Source organism: Etheostoma spectabile, chromosome 9 (assembly GCF_008692095.1).
Source record: "Etheostoma spectabile isolate EspeVRDwgs_2016 chromosome 9, UIUC_Espe_1.0, whole genome shotgun sequence".
Lineage (NCBI taxonomy): Eukaryota > Metazoa > Chordata > Actinopteri > Perciformes > Percidae > Etheostoma > Etheostoma spectabile.
The window spans coordinates 18,387,962-18,409,786 of record NC_045741.1 but is presented as its reverse complement, the minus strand read 5'-3'; the positions used below and the strand labels follow the sequence as shown (position 1 = coordinate 18,409,786).

At 39.5% G+C, this 21,825-nt stretch overlaps 1 protein-coding gene across 3 annotated transcripts in view; it reads left to right on the top strand.

Moving 5' to 3' along the window:
* The window catches only part of tsc22d2 (TSC22 domain family 2), a 36,742-nt gene that overhangs the window by 2,813 nt on the left and 12,104 nt on the right, over positions 1 to 21,825 (top strand). For 2 of the 3 annotated variants that reach the window (XM_032524979.1, XM_032524981.1), the window contains one exon: positions 17,334 to 17,405. The exons of the other annotated variant lie outside the window; for it this stretch is intronic. In XM_032524979.1, coding sequence (XP_032380870.1) covers positions 17,334 to 17,405 — 72 coding nt within the window. The remainder of the gene's footprint in view (positions 1 to 17,333; positions 17,406 to 21,825) is intronic. 3 annotated transcript variants of the gene reach the window in all.

The following is a 21,825-nucleotide window of genomic DNA, read 5'->3' as shown; positions in this document are numbered from 1 at the left end:
GGGTAGTGAGCCAATAAAAAGGGGCAGAGACAGGAGGAATAGGTCTTTGTCATTAATAGGCGGCTGACAAAACGTTGTTTAGTTACTTGCCTCTTTACACACCCACAGCCCTCTCCCTCAAGCTTCCATTCCACCATACAGGCTGCTTGGGTTTAGGGGGCATTAACAAGCACTTGTTGAGATGTTACAACACATGCAGTAGCTTTGTTTTGTAGCTGAGAAGGGAATAACTCCCCAAACATAGGCAGTCAGTTTTTTTTCTTTCTTCTTTTGTCTGTCTAGGAGAGACGGTTAGCATATTCCCCCTGAGCAGCAATTCCAGCTTCCCAACTTTATACCTTGTAAATACCGACTTTTCACCTGTATACATTACTCCTCTAATGTACACGCTATAGCTATTTTTAGGGTCTGTCGGATGGCCGTCACACAGCTTGAGCTGAAGTGTTGCCACTCATTGCCACTTGCCACATGCAAGCAGAGGAGAGTTGGAGAGGTGATGTCTCGGCCAAGAATGACCTAGATGAGAGCTGTAGTCCACACACAAACACACACACATTTGTGTATATAACTTGTTTATCCCAGCAACATCACACATGGGTCAGTCTGGCTCACAGATGTAAATTGCTGGGATAAAGTGTGACATCCCGCGTGTCTCTCATGTGGCGGATGTCACTTGCCATCTCTATCGGGGCATAGCGCCAGCCAGTACTGTTGTGATTGATTTAAAGAAATGCAAACCAGCCAGATGGTTTAGATAGCCCATACTCCAGTGCTGAGAAAATTGGTCTAGCAATGCAAGACTACACGTGGGTTGATTGTGTGCAAAGGGGAGAAACATTGTGTGTTGTCTGAAATGTCATGAAAGGAACAGCCACTGTGTGTATTAAAGAGTAACATCAGTGGCCGTCTGTGTAGCTATGGTGATGCTGGCAGCAGGACAGGATGTGTCAGGGAAGTGGAGAAGACAGACCTGCGCACAGGCTCACACACTTGTTAAAGTGATGGCAGGACAAGCACGTAAGCCACCTGTGTCTGTAGCAGCGATGACATGGCCAGACTGAATCAGCAGGACGATGTCTGCATTCTACTCTGACTCTTTAGATGAGTCCTCGTTAGGCCTGTCCATGTCCATGTCGACACATCAGCTTAACAAAGTGTTGACTTGTGCTGACCTGTTAGAAGGTTTAAGCTTCTTCTTCCTCTTCTTCTTCTATGCATACTTGGTAATTTTCCCATTAGATTGTGAATTGGAGAGACTTGAAACTGCACACTTGTCACAAGGTAAAAAAGGAAAAAAGCCTTGTGAAAAAGGAACCCTTATAGGGCCGCTATAATTAAACTGTTCTGTGTTTTAAATCGGCTTTAATTCACACATCCTTAGTCCAGTCAGTCTGCTGACAGTGAACCACAGAAATCACTCATGCACAAAAGCTTATATCTAGTTGTAACAAAACTTTGAAAAGTAATTTATTCTAAAATGACAAGTACACAATGGCAACGTTTATATTTAGACTGGATAAGCCCCTATATCTCCTATGCACTTTGCCTAAATAATAAGAACAGTGGAACAGTTTTTTCTCTTTTCTATATGGATTCTGCCTCCTGCATACAGGACTCACTATGTAAATTTTGGTCAACCTCAAAACTTGTGCAGTTTTAGTTGAGGTTGTGGGGCCCAAAGGCCAGTTGGCAGTCATAGGCTTGCTTCAACTGTAATCAGTTGTAATTAAAATGCCTTGATAATGTTCTTGTAGATCTTAGCAAGACAAAAAAAATGTGAGATATCTCAAAGAACACACCCCAATATAATCGGACGAACTTTAAACATTTTTTTCAGAGGTGCATTGCTCTGTGCACGAGTGCAGCCTCGTTGAGGAATCTGTTCCAAGTTTCATTGTTTGGTTCTGTTTTGAGTTAGTGTCCATCACAGAAGTGGAACAAAGCATTGTGGGTGTGGAGTTGTGAGATTAGAACGATTTCCCCTCAGCTTGGAATGGTTAGCATCTCTGCTCAGCATGCTGTCTCTCTGCCAAATAAAGTGGTGAAGTTGCCCCTGGGACAAATTGGTTTCCTTCAATGGGAGCAGTTTGGTCTTTAACTTACATTTCATCAAGAGGAGGAGCTCAATAACAGAGCGAGAACCTCATTGATTAATCTGATTTGATAATGTGAATGAATAATGTATTATTGATGAATTGTGTACTGTACATCCCAATTATTAACCATTTCCTGAAAACTCTCCTCATTTGACTACACTGCCTTGCTTTAATTTGACTCTTTCTCTGTCTGAAGTATTTGCTCGAGGCCTGCACTCACTTCACTCGACCCCTCATTCTTCCTCTCCCTCGCAACAGCCTGACACTGTTAGTTGCTGTTTTTCCAGTGTCCCAGTTCTACTGGAAAATTGTTTGACGTGATTGACAGGGCCAAAAATGATCGTAATGTTGTAAGAAGTGAATATCTTGTGTGGGTGATGATAAAGGAAGAAGGTGGTAAGAAGATTTGCACCGGCTGGCTTTTTTTTTCTTCTCAACATTACCCTGCCTCACCTTTTTGTGAACATAAACATTCACATTTGAGAGTGACCCATTTCAGCCACAGTCAGTTGTTGGCTACTGAAGAGTAAGAACTACAAGTGTCTTTGTGAAGGTTATTGTCCCTAGTCAGAATGGGGATTCAAACCTACCACCATCTATTCACATCTAGTTTTTTTTTTTTTACAAACTTAAGTAAGAAAGATTAAAAGAAAAGGAAACCATCTGCCAAATTTACAAACCACCTCAACATGTCTGATAGCCAGCATGTGATGTCACCATGCAATTGTGGAAACTCAAATACCCACAAGATTCATTTCTCCTCACACACATTGAATGTCACATAAAGTTGTAATCTGATTGGAAGCTTTCTGAAAGGTCAGCTGCAAAGTGTGCGTGTGAGTTCAACTTGGTGGAAATTGTGAGTCGTCCACCTCCAACTGGGGCTCCTGCAGTTTGGAAAACAATGGTGGAACTGGTGGAGAGTCATTTTGGGAAGAGACACTTGCGGTGTGCGTCCTTTTTCAGTTGGACAAACTTGACTTTCAACAACTTTTTGCATGCCTAGAGTGATAAGAAATTGTCAAAAGTTTTATTGGCTAATATTTTACACCACACATATGCCATTTTAATTGAACTTTAATGTAGAAGAGCCTACCTCAATTAATCGTAAGTCTGAATATGAATATGCACATGTTCACTACTTGTGCTGTAGTGCCGCTGTCAATTTTACCTCTTGGAAGTTTGACATTTTAACACAAAGGGGGAGGGTTTAGGGTCAGGTGGTGTGTGTGTATGGGTGGGGGTGTGGGGGTGTGTTGAGGGTTGTAGTTTTGGTAAATTGGAGTGCCTGGAAACAAGGAAGCAGCTTATTTTCCACAGATAGCTGACCTGCCTGAACTTCCAGGGGACACATTCCAGGAGCCCTGAATAGCTGTGATTGTGGGACGCCCCGGGCGGAGCAGACGGGTCTGCACCAGCTCTGTTTTTGGGCTGGACCACTGGCCCCGCCTCCTGTCAGTCTCCCTGTTATGTGTCTGTTCTGGCTTTTTTTCATTTTTGTCAATCCATAACTGAGCTGTTAACACTCTCCCTCTCTGCTGCTAAACTGCTGATGCATTTTTTTCCCCTTCCCATTCACATTGTCTTTTCTAGTTTATTTAATCAAGGGAGAGACCTCTGTTCATGGACAAAACTCTCTTCTCTTTGCTTTTAAATTGTGGTGAAAGTTGGTGTTTAGCAATCCACAGCATTTTTGTAAAAGCATAGTAACTGACCGTTGGCATTTAATGACGTCTCCTTGAACTACCCTCATATTGCTCATTAACAGTTTTCAACTAATCCGGTCCTCTTCCCAAAGACAATGATCCTCTCCGGCACACAGGCAGAGCAAAAACAATGTCTTCATTTTGTGATGGTACAGTACATTTTGTTTGATTTTAAAACATGCCAAACATGTAATATTTTTAAGTTCCAAAGATCTGAAGAGGCCAGTGGTGTGAGGCAAAGTGGTTAAATAAGTTAGCATAGCAGGACTCACCCTGTTATCTCAGCAAGATGTGGTCAGGGGATCACTTCCAATTAGAGTGGACCTGCCAAAGCAAGTAAACAGCCATGTTCCTGGCGGCCTACCATAACTAACTCAATTTGTGCTGGAAGCAGGGCCATTCAATCAGCCGCAGAGTATGTTGCAAGCTGTTACAAGAATAAGTACAGTGTTTAAACTGTTGGTGTTGTCCTTTCCTAAATGGTCTCCGTACAGAACAGGTCAGACCCCTTACTTTGCTTGGTTGGTGCATGTTAAGTGTGCACTGACTCATTTGTCCTTGTCACCAGTCTGTACTTTGTACATTGAGAGGGGTGGGCTATGTTGAGCTGATGGATTATGTAATATTCCAGTGTATGTGTTGTAATTTCAGATGTTATCAATTTGAAAATTTAATGAATCAAGAATATATTAACCAAAAGTACATTTGTCTTTAGCGTGTTGATATTTTACACATCGGTTCAATCTGACGGAAACCAGTTTAATTCAGAAGCTGGATGCAGAAGTAATACAGTAAGGATAACTGACCAACTTATATATAAAAAAAAGATAAAATAATAATAATAATAATATGAAAGTCATGGCAAATTAATCTTACTTAAAGTGGCTATATGCCACTTTAAGATTGTTGATTCTAGCTACCGTATTGGACAAAAGTGTTAGTGTTTTTACCACACCTGCTGTCATAAAGGTAATTTTTTTTTACAGTGCTTTATTGCCCACTGTATTACAGAGTTAGCATTACAAAGAGGTCATATAATCACGATGATTGTTTCTTGTGACATTGACATATGGGGGCTGCTATTGCTGCTGACCTAAAACTGCAGCATGGAGCACACAATGGAAGGTGATATGTTAATGGCTTTAATCAGTTTGACAATAAGATATTTAAGTGTGTCTAAAACAACACCCTCTTTGACATCTGCTCTGCTTCAGAGTTTTTTTTTTTGGTTTACAGTAAAGTCAGATATTCTGACACAAAAAAGGAAGTGAAAGAGAGAAAACAAGCACTGGGCAGAACTTTCCTCATCTCAGAGTTTGTCTTATGCTAATGATGAGCAATAATAAATCTCAATGTGCAGTGGTGAAAAATATATTTCAGAGCAAGCAAAAACACAATAGGGAAGGGGTTAATGAAGTAGGTGATTCAGCAGTTCTAGGACAATGCCTTTTTGTGGAGGCTTTTAAAGCTGACTGCAGATCAGAGCTTAGTCTTCAGGCATGGAGGACAATATTTGACTAAAGATCTGTGGTTTATAAATGTATTGAGCTCTAAATAAGCTAACCAGTTGCTGGAGAAAATGTTGAGCCGTGTGTCTCAGCCATTCAGTCCCCCAGAGTGTGAAGCAAGGGTTGAACAACAGGGTTTCAGTGACTGGGGCCCCCTGGAGACCGAGTTGACTGAATAGTGAGTAATGAGGATGTGTGGAAAGCATGGCAGGCAGATGCATTTGAGTCATCTATCCTCTTCTGTGCTCTTGCTTTCAATGGGTGTCGTCTACTGATCAGGCTCACTGGTGCTTGTGACTGTTCATCTGTTCTGTGCGTGTGGGAGTATGACGGTGTGGGATTGGCTCAGTGAGTTGAAGAGAGGCTCCAAGTTTGAAGAAAAAGTGAATAAGAGCTTTTAGGGGGTGCTCATGTTTGGCTTATTCTTGGCGTCTCCAAGGTCTTGGAGTTTTTTTGTTTTCTCCAGTTTCTTTTTCATTTGCCTGGCTTGTTTTTTCCCCAAGTCCGTCCCAAACTTCTTTCTAATGGGTTATCTGTGGGTACTTAAGTCCACACACAGTGAGAGGCCACATTTCTCCAATGAACGTTTCTCTCTTAGCTGAGAAGTGAAGGCTAAAGGGTTGTAATATTAAAGCCAGACTGGTACTACATTTTATGTTCAGGCATGTTTCATTATACTGTATATCATATGTATATTTTTTTGAGGGATCTCTTGAATTTGATTTTTGTTAACAATTAGGACCAAGATGAAAAAAGCTGTGAAATGGGCAGAAAGGGCTGCAATGAACAATCATTTTGATTAGTGATGGATCGTATTAATTGATTTATTTGTATTGTTATAAATTTGTGATAGATTTCCATCACGTCTTCCTGAAGCCCAAGGTAACCTTGTTATCTTCAGATAACCAAGTCAAATCCTCATTTCTTTATCTTGACCATCGTAGCACAAAGAAATGCAGAAAATCCTCACAATTGAGAAGCTATAACTAGGGATTGTTTAGCATTTCTGCTTGAAAAATGACCTAAACAATGAATTGATAGCAAATTTGGTATCAATATCTATATTTTTTATAGAAAATCTATCATGTCAGGTTGTGAATGTTTAGCACAGCAGTGATTTTTTTCTTTTTCTTCCGCAAGTCCTCATCGAGTAAGTAAACATGAGCAAAACCTGCTCTGGAGGCCAACTAAGGTTATGGATCTAACATTGAGGCAGGCAATGCAAGTTCTTCAGGGTGCCATTTTCCTGTCTTCAGCTGAGAAATGTGCAGGTTTTGCTAGAACCTACGTTTCCTGCTTTGCTTTGATGTCCGCTTTGCCCCACACATCTCCTCAAGTGTCTTACAATGAGCAGGTCTTTGCAAGGAAACGGACGTGAGTCATTGTGGCTGGGTAGACTGATAATGGTTTATTCGCTCATTTGAAACGGCTGTACCAAACAGATGGTATCTCAGCTTATCACTCAATCAGGTTTTTGTTGTCATAAGTGACTAAACTCATCCTCTTTTTAACCCAGAGAGGCCATTGCATAATTTGTTTTCTAGGTTCCAACAAATAACTTCCTGTAATTGTGTGACCATGTTCTTGTGCGTGTGGAACTACGACCGCTTTTCAAAACTCTTTGGTGAACTTCATACTGTTTTGAATCAGACTCTACTTACTTGATTTCTTCAGCCGACATGCTGATATCTTTAAAAACTCTTTAAAAAAGTTTTCATTGTGATAATCAGAAGCCTTTCACCCTTTTTGAAGCTTGGGTATTTTAACACTGTCAGTCCTTTTTATTTTCATCTTATAAGAACCATCATCAGGCATGTTGACCTCTTGGTTAACACTATGGTGAGGTGTGATGGCTGGTTCATTTTGAACTTTCACACTATCATGCTTCTGTCTCATCTGAGTCAGCTTCTAAGTTTAACATGTTCGAACATTTCACCCATATTCTTATCTAGCTTACAACAACAGTAAACCAAAGTTGAAAAAGTGTGAGAAGTAACATCACATGTTAACTGAAGAGGGTAACTGAAAACCCTGTGGAGTAATCTTTTGAAAAAAAAAAAGTAGTTTTTTAGTTTTATATTTATTTTTTATTTAATCTATAAATCATATTTTTGATTTCTACATCTGGCACCTCTGTGCGCTGCTTTGCCACTTTGTTGCCATCGTATTCTGAGAAACACAAATAAGTGTAAGGGTTAAACATGGCATTCCCAATTTTGGTATTTTTACAACATTAAATTTATACGGTTCAGTACGTCGATTACAGGGTTTTTATACGGAGAAGTGCAGAGAAATGAAATGTGTAATGTTTTTGTAAAATAAACTAAAGAGACTAGAGAAAAACAGAAGTAACACAGTAGAGATGGAGTGCGATATATAAATAAGATATGTTTGGCTCAAAGAAAGCCCAACAAAGCTAAGCAGAACTGCTTTTTACGTCCACCCTGTCAAAGATGTTTGGTGCTCTGCGCCATGGATGTGTTAAGAGATCTGCGCCCCTCTCTCGGTCAAAGCATGCCAAGGTGAGGACAGAGAAGTTCGCGCTTAGCGATCTCAGGTACCAAAATTTGGCAATCGGGCGTAATTCGGTCTGTACCCTTAGAGGTAGGGGTGGGAATCTCTGGGCACCTCACGATTCGATTCAGAGTCCAACGATTCTAAACGGATTATCGATGCAACAATTCTTTTATGTACATTTCCATGCTTGATTAAAAAAAAGTATACATACAAATCTGAGTTTGTTAGATTTTGACACATACAGTGTTTGTCTCATACACTTTTAATTAAATGTTTTGTCTACTGGGTTTTTTATTTTGTAGTCATTCTATGCTTAAGCCTTAAACGTTTAAAAAATAAAGTAACAAAATAATACTTTTTAAAAATAATAATAATTGTTTTTTTAACTTATCAGAATCCAGCATCAAATTGTTCTAGAGAGAATGCGTCAAAAAATCGATTATTTTCTCCCACCGTACTAAAAAGTACAGAGTGGGGTACCCAACCCTAATCATTACCATAAGCATAATGTGCACAGTAAAATTCGTTTTCAGTCATGGTTAAGGATGAAATCTAAAAGGAGTATCACCTTAACAGTCATACACATGATAAAGTTGTAGTATTATCCTTTTCTCACATACAAAGACCTGTAAAGGGAACCGTGGCACTGTACGCTTCCTGTACCAGAGCAAGCATTAGATCTAGATAAGTTTGCAAAAGGGCAGTCGATGTAAAGCTTTCAAGACACGCCCATTGTACTGAATGTATAAGGACTTGCATGTCATTTGTCACAGGAATCTGTTTTGCTTTATCAGCACAAAGCTAAATGCCTAAGAAACCAGCAATACAACAGCTGGGAAGACCTTGGATCATGGCCAGAGTATGGTATAACAGTTGCATTAACACTTGCATGGTTAGAAGTATGGCTCCTTCTGATACCATGTTTGATAAAGTGAAGGAGTGTATGGTAATGTTGTAATGTTTTTTGGATAGAAAATGATTTAAGGAGACAAACTGCCCCGCTAAAAGCTGCTAAGAAACCGGCTCATTCTCCCACTTAGGCCAGAGTGAGAGCGTTTACTAAATTCTGTATTTCCAGTAGTCTAGTCATTATAGTGAAAACGGGTAATGTACCTTCCAACTTGATTACATACAATAAACATTTCATTGGATGTCTTGTTTTAAAATAGTAAAAAATAAAACCTGCCCATCACAACTTCATATTTAGACTGAAACATTATTGTTAATAGGCAAAACTATAAATTAAGAGTGATGAATCAGTCGCCAGGCTTATTGTTCAATGCCAGAAAAAGTCACCGGAGAGCGGCCAGTGTTATTACACAGCAGCTGACAATCCGAGACAGAAACAGACCTGAGGGCCAGTGTGGCAAAGTTCACTTGGCCAGCGCCACGCTCCAGGAACCAATTCTACACTTTATTTAACCGCCAGAGTCAACGAACTTGAGCCCTGCTGGGTGAAATTGAGCAGATAGGGTGCCTTTGAAGCTCCAGGGTGATGCTATCAGTTGCCACCCAGCTGTATGAGCCACCCCAGATCCTGAATTAGACTGACTCATCGGTACTCATTGTAACAATTATGTGTAACCCGAGCAGAAATTAACACCCTCTGTTTACAAGAATGCTTATATCAGTGTGACATATTTTACTCATCTGTCACTGCCTTTACCTGCTAGTGTTTGCTGATGTGTTCGAGCCTGCCTTTAACATTGCTACAGCTCAAGCTGTGATTGTATTTACTTTTTTGAGTTTTTTTTAAGTTGAGTGAGTCATAAATACTAGAGATGGTCCGATACCATTTTTTGCCTCCCGGTACCTGAGTGCTGAACCAATACCAGTGTGTCATATATTTCATTATGTTTTTACAACAATACACTGCTATCCCTGTATGGATGTGATATGATTTCCATCTTTGTTGTCGGTCTGGCTCAGGTTAAACTCTTTGTAAAACATGAACTTCAACAAACATTGAATGCCACAGAACTTTCTTTTTTATCCAGTTTGACAGTCAATTAGTTATGTACCGATGTGAAAATAATGGCAGATACGATATCTACCAATGTCAATATCTCTGTATAGAAAAAACAGTTTTATGATAGTCAAATAAAGAACTATTATCCAAAATGGATAATTTTATTTTATTTTTTTACTTTTGTGATTTATTTTCAGAAATGATTGATATTGGGCACCTTTTACCTGTGTGCAAAATATGACTGTAATTAGATTTTCAGAAGAAAAAAATATATATTTATAAAAACTAATTTTTTATAAAGGATTTAAGTGTGTCCTGAATTCACACTATGACTAAGCCAACCCTGAGTATTCTCAATAAACATCTAAGTAACTCACTTGAGACCAAGTCACTGTATTCTGTGAACATTGGACAACAGTTTAAAACTTTAAAGTACAGGAGAGGGCCTTAAATGACCAAAGCCAAAAGTAGTAGAAAAGGTAAAATGTGAAAATGGAGCCAGAACAAACTGGACCGAACAGACACTGGCTTTTGCAGTCTTCTGAACTGTAAGTACAGTAACTAAGTACTGTAACTGCCAAGTGCCTTTTAGGGTTAGGTTTAACCCTTGCCTTTTGGAAGCAGACGAATGTTTGCTTAACAAACAGGAGTATTTCTGCTCTTTCTGTACCGATCCTATTCCTCTTTTCACCGACAACATTTGAAGCGGCAGAGAAGAGACGTTCACTATCCACGCTTGCACATGAAGCTGACAGAAAACAAACGAGCCGAATCGGTGATATCAACATGGAGCTACTGCAGCGGGAGACTACAGCCAGCCGTCAGTAACACTATTTTACTGTAAAAGGCACAAACATAATTAGGTCCGTTTCCAATGTAGTTACATAGTCACAAATATGGTCAGAAACCTTACAGTGCTCAACTACCTGTTTTGAGAAGGACATAAACCACAATTCTTGCCGCAAAGGCATGAATGGCTCTCTGGGGAACATCCACCAGATCAGCGGGCGTTCGCTGGGTTATTGTTGGCCGCGGCAAGCGAGGAGGGTGGGGAGGAAGCAGAAGAAGAGCCGCTAGCCTGGCTAATAAAAGTACCACACTGATCGCAACTACAAAGACGCCTACTCACCAACGCTAGACATATCACACACAAAATGGATAAATAGGTTGTAAATAAACTCAAACTGCTTTGTGAGGATTATTACCGTAGCCCAGCTTAACACACTCACTCATCCCAGACAGCAGCTAGCTAGCAGCTCACAGGGTTGGTGAATTTAAACAATGTCTGAGTTAAAAAAGGAATCTTGTTGTCATGTAAGGGTCATGCTCATGTTGCACAGACATTTAAATTGCATTTTGTGTCTATTAAGAGGTACAAATGCACTCTTTAGATTATGCCCCCATAATTGCCATTTTAGCTAACTAGGAGCTATGGGCATTAGCTGCAGTAGCTCCATTTTGCTAGCACCTTATCGTAATTGCCGTAAAAATCGGCCAGAGTTTATTTTAATTTGCATTAGGTCCGAAAACATTAGCCAGGCCTACCTGTATGCGAGCAATGGAATTCTTGGGCATGTAACACAGTTATCTTCATCTGGTGTTTATGCGCTTGTGCATAACATCCCGGCCCCCCACAATCGCATTTTCTTGTTCTTATTTTCGATTTTGGCAGTGTAGACGCTGTTCCTGCCCTTGACAGGTCAGATTTAGATCTAACACACACTCACATCTAAGCCTACACACACGTCAAATACACAGGAATGATTCACATCGGCCCTATTTTGACATCGGAACGATACCAATGTGTAAAAAATTGACCATATTGGCTGATGTATCGGCGGCCAATATATCACGCACTACTACAGTCAGTTATAACCGACAAAGAACATAAATTAACTACTTTAACGTAGATTTTTCATTCTTTTTATTTATTACTTGGTATTGGATCTGTTCATAAACTCCAGTACTTCCCGATACCAGTGTTTTAGGCAGTATCGGAGGCGATACCTACACTGGTGTGTATATATAACCTCTCAAATAAATACCCCAGAAACCCCTCTTCTCTGTCCTACCTGCTGTAGCCTACCATAAGAGAGTGAACAGGGTTGTCTCGTTGGAAGTAGTTAGCCACACAGCCTGACTTGCGTGTGGCTGCAGGCTTAGCCCAACACACAGGGTTACGTTCCCGTTTGTCATTGAGCTTCTTTTTCTGTCTCCCACGGCACCTCCTAACCACTACATTATGAAAAGAACTCCAACTGCTGGGTCACATCTCATCCCTCTGCCCAGTTTATTCAGCCTTGGTATATTTAACTTGATATAAACAAAGGGAGAGTTTTGTATGCATGTCATGAAGATAAAGATATATTTTCACATTAGCATTCAGCAACATCAAAAAGTCAACTGCATAAAGAAAAAAAAAAAACTTCAGGAAAACAACCTGCAGTTCAAAATCCAGTGTTCACAATTTGTATAATATTTTTTTGTTGTGTCGCCTGTCCTTGGACTCTTTGGACTTGTTTTTAAGTTATTTTAAAGGGAGGAAATGTAATTTGTGTGCATTCCTTTGAAAGCAGAAGCTTTACTCAAGTGTCTCAAGGGAGCATGTGTTCATTCAAGTCTAAGCTTAAGGACTGAATGGGGTTTAAGGGCAAAATTCTTGCGATTATATTCTTCATCTTGTGCATGTTGTGCCACGATTGCTAATCTGTCAGAGCCCAGGGTTTTGTATCGACATACTTGTTTTCAGAATTTCCTGTTCCACAGCAGGGAGTTTTGAACATCATATCATTGTTGTCACATGACATGTAGCAGAAGAGCTGTTGAATGATCACTCTCTATTCTGAAAACCTTGTGTAACATCCTAAACTTTGGGCACTGCCAAATAGCTCTGCATGTTTGATGAGCCAGGGTCTTTATGTGTGATAAAAGGTTGCGACACAAACAAAGCTTCTCTATTGACAGATGTTCTGGTTGCTAAATCTCTTCACGTCAAGCACACATCATGAGATCAGGGAACGGCGCCTCAGATCTGACAGTATGGTGTGACAACCCTTCAGGCTCCCCTTCCAATGTGAGACCTAATTTTTGGCACCTTTTTTGAAGGGTGGTTGCTTAAAATGTAAGGTACTCTAGCCCAGCAGTTAACATGCTATTTTTAACCGTTTTTACATTTTTATTTTATTAATATTTTAATAAGTAATGTAATAGTATTATTATTTTCACAAAGTATTTTTTCATTTAAACAGTCAATTATGCCAATTAATAATATACATATTTTACAGGTGGGAGATAAGATAATGACTTATCAAAAACAAAATATTTACATTATTTCAAATGTTAATAATTATTAAACAGTAGTTGCTTCGGTCACATGTCCCTGCTTAATTATGACATACATTTTACTGGCCTTTATTTGTTCAAAATGATTAATACCGTTAGGCGGGCAGAGAGAAGTATCATAATGTTTATTATCCTGCATTGTTACTGTAACCTGTGCAAACTTGCTCTAAAGCGATTTTTAAAGTAAACATGTTTTACAACACATCTAGTCCGGTAAATAGACTCAGGCGACCTATTTTACTTTGATGGGTGGGATCAGAAATGACCTCACACTTCCCTAACATCATTGGGATTTGGAATTGGATGTGGTCACGCAAATAGTGGACAAGCTGTGGCCTGAGCTGGAGCCACTGCTGGGCTTCTCTCAACAGCAGGAGCAACCGATACATTCTGATGCACAGAAAATGCCTGAGGGGGTGCACGTTAGTTGCCGTTATGTTTTCTGGCAAATCTTACTATAGGATATCAAGAATGTTCTATCATTTTGCATACTCACCAGAAAACATTCTACCTTTCACTTTGAACACACTTATTTACCTGTAGTCCCTTATTTGCTAAAATTGGTAATATTTGCTTCCAGCACCTATGAAATTTCTGCTAGCTCAACTAGGCTAAATGAGTTAGGGTCGCAGCGTGAAAGAAGGTGAGCTGTGCTGTGTAAAGACAACTTGAATATGATCATAATAAAGGATCTGATTATGTATGATAAGGGCTGCTATTATTATTATTATTATTATTATAGAAACATCTTGTTTTGTCCAACCAGATATGTTCAGTTTACTCTCATATACAACTAAGCAAAGAACCAAATCCTCACATTTAAAAGCTGAAACAAGTTTGGCATATTTGCTTGAAGAAAAAAAAACTAATCAACAATGAAAATAATTTCAGATACATTTTCTGTTGATTGACTAATCAATTCATTATTTCAGCTCCATATCTGATTAGATCTAATAACTGCATTGGTGACGAGGTGTAGGAAATATGCAAGTTCATTAACGTACAGATTTAATGGGTCAGATCCGTATTTGTGCTGACAAACATAAACCTTTCTATATTTTTTTCACTCCCTCTACCTCAGACATATTTAAATGGCTTTTTTCAGTTGTTCATCTGACAGAAATGATGTACTTCAATTTTAGTCAGTGCTGGTACAGTTGCTTTTCTTCTCCTTTACTCATACTTTACCTACATGACCCAATGCATCTCTTATCACTTTGTCTTTCTTTTTTTAATTTAATGTATGCATTTTAACAACATGATTGTGTGTTGAGGTGTAGGCTCTGTCAAATGATTCTTAATGTACAGTGGTATTGTGACTAAACGAAGAACTGCAGTTGCTTTAACTGCGTTGCTGGTGTAGACATTTTGTTTGTCTGGTTATCTCTTTAAAAACGTAATGCCTACTCATGAGATGGTTTTGAAACCTGGTCTAAAACATAAATTATACCTAGTAATCCATTCTATACTGGTCTGTGCACAGTACACATTATAAAGAGACGCCTTATAAAGTGGCCTTTACAGTGCTGTGTACTGCATACTACTGCACGCTAGATAAAGCACTGAAAAACACACTTCCTTTACACACATCCTACAATCCTGGCTTTAGAGGGTGAGGAAGGTTCCTGAAGGGCGTTCAGGTGAGGGGACACTCATAACTTTTCCTTGTCTCCACTTTCATGATTTTAAATAGCTTCCTTTCTCTCGGCTTCTTTTAAGATATCTCTGCTTGGCTCCTCTCTGCTTGATGAGCTGGCCATGTCATGCATACGAACTTCTTCCCCTGTCCCAATAAAACAAGGTATTTTGGCTCGCCTAGAGAGCTGAGCTCACAGCTGCTATGTTGATGTATGTTGTTTGTTAGCTATTTAATCTGCAGCAGTATCTAAATACCTCACCAGTTCATGAGGAAACTCGAAGGTCCTGAGCTGCTGTTTGTGGGGTGTGGCGCAGATAAATCTGTCATGGGCTCAGATATAAAAACTCTGCTGCAAATCATAGTTGGCAATCGCCAATACAGTAGTGGATGGTTAACCATGCTTTTCTCGTTTTGTAAAATTCTTTTATCCTGCCTGCTTTTGTTTTTTAGTCCTTAAGGTTCTCATATATGGTGAAACTGTCCACTTTACGGTTTTGTAGACCACCCCTGCTTTTATTGTGTGACGAGCCTTTCATACAAAGTTTTACATTTAGGATGGAAACAGAAGGGTAACCCAGCTTCACCACGGCTTGGCAGATTTGAGAGCTGTTACATGATACCTCACCTTGTTTCCATCTTTGTTTGTAGCCAGTGGTGTTACCAGAAAGTTGTTTTGGTTTGAAATGCATGCTCTCCTTCCCAGTTTAATAACAAGCTTTGAATGGAATTGGACCATCAAAGCATTAAAGGCAGATTAGTGTAGAGTAATAAATTTTTTGGACATGTCCCACATGCTAATAATGTATGCCGTAATGGTAGTTGAAGGCACTTGGACTAATAGTTCACCAAAGTAACTAAAGTGTATTTACAGACACAAGACCAAGGCTTAAACCACAGACAGTACATGACTAATAAATAAAACCAAGAGCAAAACAACAGAATCGAACTAGACAAGGCTACATTTTCTGAAGAGTACTTCCTTATCCTCTGAGTGAAATTGGAAGTATTTTGCATCTTAAAAGTAATTGGTCTGTATTTTTGTAGCTCATTTAACTGTTTTGAAACTCTGACATCCAAGACTGAGATTTGATACCAGGTTATATCATTAACATCCTCTAAAAGCAATTACCTGAATTTTGATATTTAATGTGGTTTGTAATTGTATCACCCCTCAGGAAACCGCCCCTGTTTGGAGTTCACTTTCTCTTCTACAAATCCCTCTGGCTAAGTAGTTGTTGCCTCTGGCGCATTACACTGGATATATATGCAAAAGAGCTGTTTACTAAGCCGAGGAAAATGTGACTACAGCAGCGCTATTCAACTATAGCTACTGTTCTGGGGGACACATTTTCAGAAGTCTAATACCCGAGTGAGGAGAAAGAACAGACATCACAGACATGGTCCGATGACGTCATTCAAGTGCATATCAATTAGCTATGGGGATTTACTGCTCCAACAGTTACGCTACACACCGACTGCTTTCCTTTTAGCTTGTTTGTAAAACATCACTATTTGCAGCGTAGCATGCTGTAGTAAACAACCCGGTGGACGAGCGCAACAGACGTTAAAGTTACCTTGTGTTGGGATCGTTCCGTGGAATGGATGAGTAGACTGGATGTTTTCTACAGAGATGATATAGCAATGACGCCCTAGCTATTGTGGTATGTTACTTTTTACAATAGACACACTGTACAGACTTTTTTTTTTTTTTGCAGGTTAAAATGATCCCAAACCTTCTGTCCGTCTTCTGTGTCTTCTCTTAACCCCTCATTATTTTTGCTTTCTTCTTTGGTTGGTAATGTGCTGTCAGTTTTGTGCCAACAGCAGCGTCAGCCTGTTGTGCGCTAGTAAAAATCCTCCGTGCAGGATACAAGTGATAGAAACTGATAATTTTATAATTTTAATAATAATAATAATTTTAAGTCTCTTTTGCAATTTGGTTTCTAGTTTAGTTAATAAATTGCCCAAAACACCTGGCTGACTGCCATTATTCTTTTTCTGGGTTTTACAGATGCACCCAGATTTTTATAGTACCAAACACACATTTTGCATTATTTCAACAATAATACATTTTTATTTTAATATACTTGAGTCTATACTAGAGTCTACTAGAAATCATCTCTATGGATGAGTTGTACAGATGTTATTGTCACATCTTAGAGCACATCTGTTAATTAAACCAGATGTTGGTAGGGGCTTTAAATAGTAAGAAATAGATACAGGATGGACAGGAAAGTGATTGGCTGTAGTGAAACTAGTCAGAGACACAATGGTTTTAGATGATAAGGTTTTAGGACTTGGAAAGTAAATATGGCCATAATGCGCCTGGTCTTCATGGTGATTGTGTCATTCCTGCAAAGAGCTGGGCAATTTGGGTGGGATCATCATTTCCTCTGACCTCTGTGTGGTCCAGGATCTTCCCCTATGCTCATTCACAATCTCTTTCCCTCTCAAAGCACAGTCTCTTTCCCTCATCTCTCTCTCCCCCGGCATACATGTTTCCTTTCCTTTACTCATGTTTCTCTTGTCTCTGTTTCCTCCCCCATTTAAATGCAGGAACCCATCCACTGCTTTCTACCAGGCTTTCCGACCTAGCAGGTCACGAGGGTCAAAGCCTGTCAACGATAGGTATGAGCTTGGGTGTGTTTACGTTTGTGGGTGGTGTGGGTGGCTGGACTGGCTGACTAAACCAGGCCCTGCAACCCTGCGTACCTTGCAAGAAAATGTCCATTTTGACTCATTGTTTCTTGTTTGAGTGTTATTTTTCTGAAAATACGCCAATGACTGTTGTCAACAAAGTGAGACTCTGTCATCAATTTCAATGTCAACTATTTTGTTTTTTATTGACATTCTCAGTTTGACTTGCACTGTTTGCAAGTTAGAGTCAGATGTCATTGTAGGTCCCACCTGATTGCAGCTGCATTAAGTCTTTAGACCCACAATACATTTTTTACACTCACTTGTATGTTTTATTTGATGAGAACCAATTAAAAAAGTAAAATTATAGTTTTTAAGATGAGAATTTCCCCTTGTGGTAAATAGGCCTTGGTTAAAAAAAACACTAAGTAGAAATAATTTCTTTGGACTTACGGGGAGATTTAATAAGTAAGAATAATTTAAATAGCAAGCAAGTAAACACCAAACGGAGCGACAAAACAGAGAAGGAGTGTCTCATTATTTTTCAAATCCTGTGTCATACACATTTCTGCTGTAACAACAAGCATAAAGGGCTTGAGGATATTGAAGAATTGTCACATGAAGATTGTAGGTAGTTACAAAATCATTCTGCTATCAGCAGATCAGCAGCAGCATCATATTTGCATTCGAAAACAAATGCATCGTTGTCTCTACTTTTGAGACCAACTACTGAATTAAATGACTTGTCAAGCTGGACATTTCCGCCGCTGCGAGTGTGTAATGCATGGTGAAAGCATGGCACTGTAGAAAGCGCCTGGGCTTTGTGACACTTTCTATGTTACTTTAGTTAGAGGATCCGGTGCTCAGGTTTCTCTTCCCCGTACGCTGTGTTCGGCACAGTGCCAGGGGGTTTCAGCACTGCAACTAGCTAGGGATGTAATGGTGCATAGTGAATCGGGCAAATATCGATTTAAACGGGTAAAGATCACAACCGGCTGAGATACAAAAAAAATTAATCGCATCTTGAAAATGTGGCTCTCTTTCTCCTCATCCTAGTCCTAGTTGTTATTGGCTCACAAATTTGCAGGTTTCCACTACACATCAACTTATGAATGAAACCATAAACGCTGACTTCGTTGGCCTCCATGTATGCGACAGCGCGCTTCATGTGACGTCCTTGTTATTGTCCTTTTGCGCACGCGGGTCAGTTCAGCACCATGAACTGTTCAAACTGGCATTTTGAATGGGGTTACATTTAATAAATAATGTGAACAGCCGGACAAAAAAAATTAGATCTGAATGAATCAGACTTTGAGCACTTAGGCTAACTTAGGTTATCAATGGATTGTTAATTATTCTAAAACATGCACATACCCGTTGACACATCAGTACTATAGGAATGAATCCCAGTTGGTTTTGAGTTGGTAATAAATAAGTTTGTGGTTTATGAGTGGTATGTATTAGTCACAACAGCCTTTTGTTCCCTTGTGCTGTCTCATCAAGGCTGTTTTGAGGTCCTGACTCCTTGCCATGGATCGTTAAATTGTACCAACAAACAGTAGCAAACAAACTTTGAAGTTAAGGTGGCAGCATTTTCATGTCTAACATGTGGTTGGCTTGTCAAATCATACAATTATATAATAATGATCAAAGAACTCCAAGGCAACATGTTCCCAGGTTCGAATCAAGGATGCTGGAATTTTAGAGTCATTCTCATTTTTGAATTTTACTTAATTTGCCAGTGGGATGTGTTGTTCTAGCTTGAGGATTCACTCGGCTAGATTTTTCCAAATGTAAAACCTTTTCAGCCCATGGTTGTTCCCGGGACCAAACCGGTCTCTCATCTAAATTGTTAATCAATTATTTCGCAGTCGTGATCAAAGAGAGATTTGTCATATGTAGTATTTGATGTAATTATCACAGATCACTACTTCACAACTAAATGAAGATAAGTGGAAAAGAAGAGACCTTACTGTCATGAGTTCAGAGCTGTGTTTGTAATGCACTGCAGTGAGCATGTGATGTACCAACGTCCATATGACTATATTCTTCAAAGTGAGACGGTCCAGATAAGATGTGGATGTTGACGTAAAACAACAATAGCAGTTGAGCAAGTGTGAAGCGTTGTGGCCGCATAAATGATTGTGTGTATGTCCCCATCCAGCTCATGTTTGCCTATGGGCTCTGTGACTGAGAGTGCAGCTTTATTCAAAACTGCTTAACCAACCGCAGGAACACCTGACAAAGTTGCCCCATTCCACCTCCCTTTGTCCTAAGCTAGCCTTCCTGCAAGGTTGGACTTGTTAGAAGTTAATTGCACATAAACAGTTTAAGGGCATTAAGGAGGATTCCTGGAAATGATTGCTTTTGTGAAAAAGATAAAACCTCAGCTGTGCAGCGTGCTCTCACATCACATAGTTTTTGCACAATACGCTTGTTGTTTGGCGCAGGTTTCTTCTATGTTGTTGTCATGCTCACTATTTTATATATCTATAAATTGAGATATCTCTGTACGTGTGTCCCCACACATGCGCTGTACAGCAATGGTCGTGGGGAGTTGCAGCATTGTTGCCGGGGATTATGTCATATGCCAAAAAGTGGGCATCCGCCAAAAACTGTTTTTTTTTTTGTCTTCCCTACATGCAAATACAATTGTCCACAGACACATGTTAGATGAATGCCAGGGCTCTCTCTCTGTGTAGAAAAGATTTATAGAGAAAAAAAATCTGAATGTTTAAATGTTGTGAAAAGAAAATATATAATCAGCAGTGAAGTTACAGGGGATGTGAACATCTGGGTACAGATTCAAAGCAGAAACTACAAGTACATTTAAAAGAAAAAAATAAATTTAGTGTGATTGATTTTGGCTGTTAAAACAGGGCCTGAAGTCTTTTATGATGGTAACCTGCATATGTTTTTTTTGGACTGTTGGTCAGATGTCATCTTGAGCTTATTGTATTTTAACATTCTTTAATATTTCTACAACTACAAATGTGTTCTACCCATTCATTCCCAGTCTCACATTTCCAGTGTTGTGTTGTGGTTTTTTACAGGTTTAAAGGCTAATGATTTCTGATCATCCTTTAAACTTTTTTTATTGACCTTTATTTCATCTCAAACAGCTCTGCTCAAATCTCCTCTTGTTAATAACGTGACAAACAAGATATTTATTTATTTTAGACAAACTTAATTATAAGTTACACTGTGAATTTGTAAACATTCCAGGAAAGCAATTTGTTGGTCTGCTGAATGGAATCATTGTGAGGCTGTGATTGGTCCCAACTAAAGCAGCAGCAGCCCTTTTATTGCCCTCAGTCCACAATGATCAACTTTATGATTAAGGACAAAAAAGAAAAGACAGATTTATATTCCGACTGAGCAAACTTGATTAGTGGCTCCATGCTCAGCCACGGAGAGTTATTTGATCCAGACCAGGTCTGCGACCACTGTTTATGACACAGAAACAACAAGTGCATTATTGAACAGGCGGAGGAAAGTTGAACGTGGGAAAGCTGACTCATGATCTGCTGATGGGGGGGGGGGGGGGGCCAGCAGTGAAATTCTTTAATAAAATGATGCCTATATAATATATACACACACACACACACACACACACACACACACACACACACACACACACACACACACACACACACACACACACACAGTACAGGCTAAAAGTTTGGACACACCTTGTCATTCAATGCGGTTTCTTTATTTTCATGACTATTTACATTGTAGATTATCACGAAGGCATCAAAACTATGAATGAAAACATGTGGAATTATGTACTTAACAAAAAAGTGTGAAATAAGTGAAAACATGTCTTATATTCTACTTTCTTCAAAGTAGTCACCCTTTGCTTTTTTGATAGTGCTGTAAACCCTTGGTGTTCTCTCAATGAGCTTCATGAGGTAGTCACCTGACATGGTTTTCACTTCCCAGGTGGGCCTTGTCAGAGTTAATTAGTAGAATTTCTTGCCTTATTAATGGAATTTGGACCAACAGTTGTGCTTTGCAGAAGTCAGGTTGATATACAGCCGACGGACAACTGTTAGAATTCATAATATGGAAAGAACCAATCATTTAAGAAAAGAGAAACGAGTGGCCATCATTACTTTAACAAATGACGATCAGTCAGTCTGGAAAATTGCTAAAACTTTGAATGTGTCCCCAAGTGGGTCAATTAGCAGCTAGGAAACCACTGCTAAGGAGAGGCAACAAGCAGAAGAGATTTGTGTGGGCCAAGAAACACAAGGAATGGACATTAGACCAGTGGAAATTTGTGCTTTGGTCTGATGAGTCCAAATTTGAGATCTTTGGTTCCAACCGCCATGTCTTTGTGCAACGCTGAAAAGGTAGCCGGATGGATTCTACATGCCTGGTTTCCACCGTGAAGCATGGAGGAGGA